Here is a 3,614-nt window from a genome sequence, read left to right as displayed (position 1 = left end):
AGCACAGGCTCCGGATGCGCAGGCTCAGCGGCCATGGCTCACGGGCCCAGCCGCTCCGCGGCATGAGGGATCTTCCCGGACCGGGGCACGAACCTGCGTCCCCTGCATCGTCAGGCGGACTCTCAACCACTGCGCCACCAGGGAAGCCCTAGATTGAAATCTTTTGATTGTTTCTTTGGGTTGCTCCTCCACCCCATGACACATCCCTCAATGCAGTGCAACCCAAAATGTGCTCTGCAGGTCACCAATGGTCCAGAAAAGACGGTGCCGGTCTACAATGAGAAAAGTACAGAATCAGAGAGTAAGCAACTAGAAACCTTTATCATGATTCTACTAAGTAATTCTATACCTGTTACATATAATAATAAAAATTTATATTTTGCCTTAATCTTTTAAATTTATTTTTTATAGTAATCTATTATTATTATTTTATAAATTTATTTATTTATTTTTGGCTGTGTTGGGTCTTCGTTGCTGTGCGTGGGCGGGGGCTACTCTTCGTTGTGGTGCGCGGGCTTCTCACTGTGGTGGCTTCTCTTGTTGCGGAGCACGGGCTCTAGGCATGTGGGCTTCAGTAGTTGTGGCTCGCAGGCTCAGTAGTTGTGGCTTGCGGGCACAGTAGTTGTGGCTTGTGGGCTCCAGAGCTCAGGCTCAGTAGTTGTGGCACACAGGCTTAGTTGCTCCTAGGCATGTAGGATCTTCCCAGACCAGGGACCAAACCCGTGTACCCTGCATTGGCAGGTGTATTCTTAACCACTGCATCACCAGCGAAGTCCTATTATATATATATATTTTTTTCATGTGCTTCAAGAAATTCTTTCATAATTGAGATTTTATTGGTTGTTTTGAGGATCAGGACACAGACATTTCAATTTGTACACAATTCTCAACATACGTACCAGAAACCTAAAAAATCATGTAGTTGTGATTCTTTTCTGAACAGTTATTCCAGTGACTTTCCAGCTTAAAATTTGGGGGCAAATTTTCCTTCACAGGATATCAAGTACCAATATCTTCAAATATTGATATGCTGTTACATCGTAAGTCCCACTAATTCACAATTTAATATCATATACACTACATACTCAAATTGTCAGCCGTTCACAGCACATTAACAGTTACTAGAAGAACTGGATTACCACGACCAAAGATGTTACAGAGTGCACAAAATTCTGCCCAGGAGAGCCAACATCAAGGGGTGAGTGGTTTGCTTTAGGAAACAATTCTACCAAAAACAACGTGGGAAGAGAAGTAATTTAAAGTGTTTAAGACATTAAATGCACAACTGACTCCAAACTGCCATTTAGTATGCTTTGTATTATAGGATAGAAAAGCTACTCTCCATCTGTGGAATGTTAAGCTGACACCCAAGACAATCAAAGCCTCCCATATTCAATATCCCACTATTTTCTGGTTGCACCAAAAAAAAATAAACAACCAGCAAATGATTTCACCTCTTAAAAAGAAGCATTTACACTTAGAAAATGGGATGAGGTGGGATTCCTTCCTTTTTAAAAATGTTTCTAGAGCTACTAAAAAACTTGCATTTACAAAATAGTTGATAAAAGTATTCCTCTGGATTGTACAAGAAGGGAAACAGGGACCACTGATAGGACCAGGTGTGTGATATTAATCAGACTTGGCTTCTTTCTCTCCTGCTTCATCAGAAGCTGGGCTCTCCTCATTTTTAGTATCTCCATTTTCTGCAGGTAAGTCTTCTTTAGTCTCTTCGTTAGCCACTTCAGCCTGTTTTCCCTTTGCTCCCCTTTTCCCTCTTTCTTTTTTTTTTTTTTTTTTTGCGGTACGCGGGCCTCTCACTGTTGTGGCCTCTCCCGTTGCGGAGCGCAGGCTCCGGACGCAGAGGCTCAGCGGCCATGGCTCACGGGCCCAGTCACTCCGCGGCATGTGGGATCTTCCCGGACCAGGGCACGAACCGGTGTCCCCTGCATCGGCAGGCGGACTCTCAACCACTGAGCCATCAGGGAAGCCCCCCTTTTCCCTTTCGTTTGCACTTTTTTGTCGGAAGGTTTATCCTTTCCTGCTGCCTTTTTTGGCTTCCTTTCCACTTTTGCAGGAGCCGGTTTAGCTGACAACCTTGCCGATCTCCTCTTGGGCTCCTCCTTCGCTGCCCCCTTGGCGGAGCTGACCTTCCTCTTGGGCATCGTGGCGGCGGGGCGGGCGCATGCCGGGTGCCTGCGGGCCGCGGCGCGCCGACAGCCTTCGCGAAGCTGGGCTGCCTGGCCGCTGCCACTCCTCCCAACGCCCGAGCTGCTCACTATTATATTTTATGAAAGTATTGGCCCACGTTGGATTGGAAAAACAAAAGCAAAACAAACCTTTCACTAGAGATGGTTTGAGAAACACTGCCTCAATGTATGATGGAAAATTTGCTTTGCCTCTTTTTCTACCCTGGCCAATAATAGTTATTTAATATATTCCTCCTCTGGAGTTTCAGTGAAAAGAGGGATAAGATATTGCCTGTCTGCCCCATTAACAGCATAAAATTGGTGGTAAATAGATTTTATTATAAAGAAATTTGCCTTACAGAGAATAAGAAGTAAGTCTGGAGTAAATCTGAGGTTCCCTTTGATTGTATGTATATGTGAGTCTTCACACAGCTCATGTTAGTGTCTTGCATTAAGATGTTTATCTTAGAACATGAACCCAAAGAGCAGTGAAAATGTCCTTTCTAAAATTATCTTATCCCCAAGAATCCCTTACATATGAAATCTACTAGGATGCTTTGTCTATTGGAGTCTCCAAAACCAATCAATGCTGTTGAGGGTAGGTAAGGTACGGATTATACTTTTGAAAGAGGTTAACGCCTATATTTTTGAGTCTATTCATTCATTCAGACTCATCCGGCATTTGGGAAAATCTATTATATGGACTCAGGTGTGGTAGACTGACATGTCGACAAGGGCAGTTAAGCAATGAAGCTCATCATAATTTGACCTGGGTCTTTATATGTTAAACTGTGGTGGAGGAGCCAGCCTTCCAGTTGAGTTATTTGGAGCAGAAAACATTGCTGGGTTCCCTGCATTGTGGACCACTGGTGCCGATACCTTTTACCCCATTTTGGGTGGAATAATCGAGAGAGGTCTGCCCTACTCCTGGGAGCCCTTTGCACATGGCCTGGCATTGCCTGGGAACAGTCTCTTGGCCTGCGGTTCCTGCTTGGTCTATATGGGCTTATACTATACTTCCTCCTTCAAAGTAAAAAAGGCAAAGCTCTTTGCCTGCCCTATTAGCAGCATAAAAATCACTCTTTCTTTCAGTTTTTTTTTTTAATCCAGAGGCTGAAAATATATAACATATTTGGAAACTCCACTGGCAGACTTGGCAGGCATTTCATATTTACTTGGACTTAACATGAGTTGGATTTGGTCCTCTGATTTCCCCACCTCCGTCTCTCAGAACAAGTTATTTATTAACCGAGTAAGTCTGTGGTAGTGGATCAGACATGCACATGGCACGTCTTTTGTAAGTGCGTTTGTTCCGTAAGATTTATGCTAGCCCAAATTATTTTATACTTGTTTTCATTGTTGAAAATTTACTGTGTTCAGTCTGGGTTTGGCATAAGTATTTGTAGTGTGCTAGGCATTCCTGTGGTT

General features: G+C 43.9%; 2 protein-coding genes across 3 annotated transcripts in view; one reads left to right on the top strand and one right to left on the bottom strand.

The window, feature by feature from the left end:
* BMPER (BMP binding endothelial regulator) overlaps positions 1-3,614 on the top strand; it is a 258,905-nt gene that overhangs the window by 59,288 nt on the left and 196,003 nt on the right. The gene's annotated exons all lie outside the window — the stretch shown is intronic.
* On the bottom strand, positions 1,630-2,162 carry LOC103078590 (non-histone chromosomal protein HMG-14-like). Its single transcript, XM_007446126.1, has 2 exons — positions 1,972-2,162; positions 1,630-1,765 (listed from the first exon to the last, which is right to left on the bottom strand). Exons 1-2 carry the CDS (start codon positions 2,160-2,162, stop codon positions 1,630-1,632), a joined length of 327 nt encoding a protein of 108 aa, XP_007446188.1.

This window comes from Lipotes vexillifer, unplaced genomic scaffold, assembly GCF_000442215.2.
Source record: "Lipotes vexillifer unplaced genomic scaffold, Lipotes_vexillifer_v1.1 scaffold822, whole genome shotgun sequence".
Classification (NCBI taxonomy): domain Eukaryota; kingdom Metazoa; phylum Chordata; class Mammalia; order Artiodactyla; family Lipotidae; genus Lipotes; species Lipotes vexillifer.
Note: the sequence above shows the minus strand (reverse complement) of the source record. Positions and strands in the feature narration are given on the sequence as shown.

Bases quoted from the DNA above. Each gene is read 5' to 3' on its own strand.
- LOC103078590 (XM_007446126.1), bottom strand. From the start codon at position 2,162: ATGCCCAAGAGGAAGGTCAGCTCCGCCAAGGGGGCAGCGAAGGAGGAG. The intron at 1,766-1,971 runs GTGGTTGAGAGT...AAGAGGGAAAAG, and splicing joins GGGGCTTCCCTGATGGCTCA to GGGAGCAAAGGGAAAACAGG.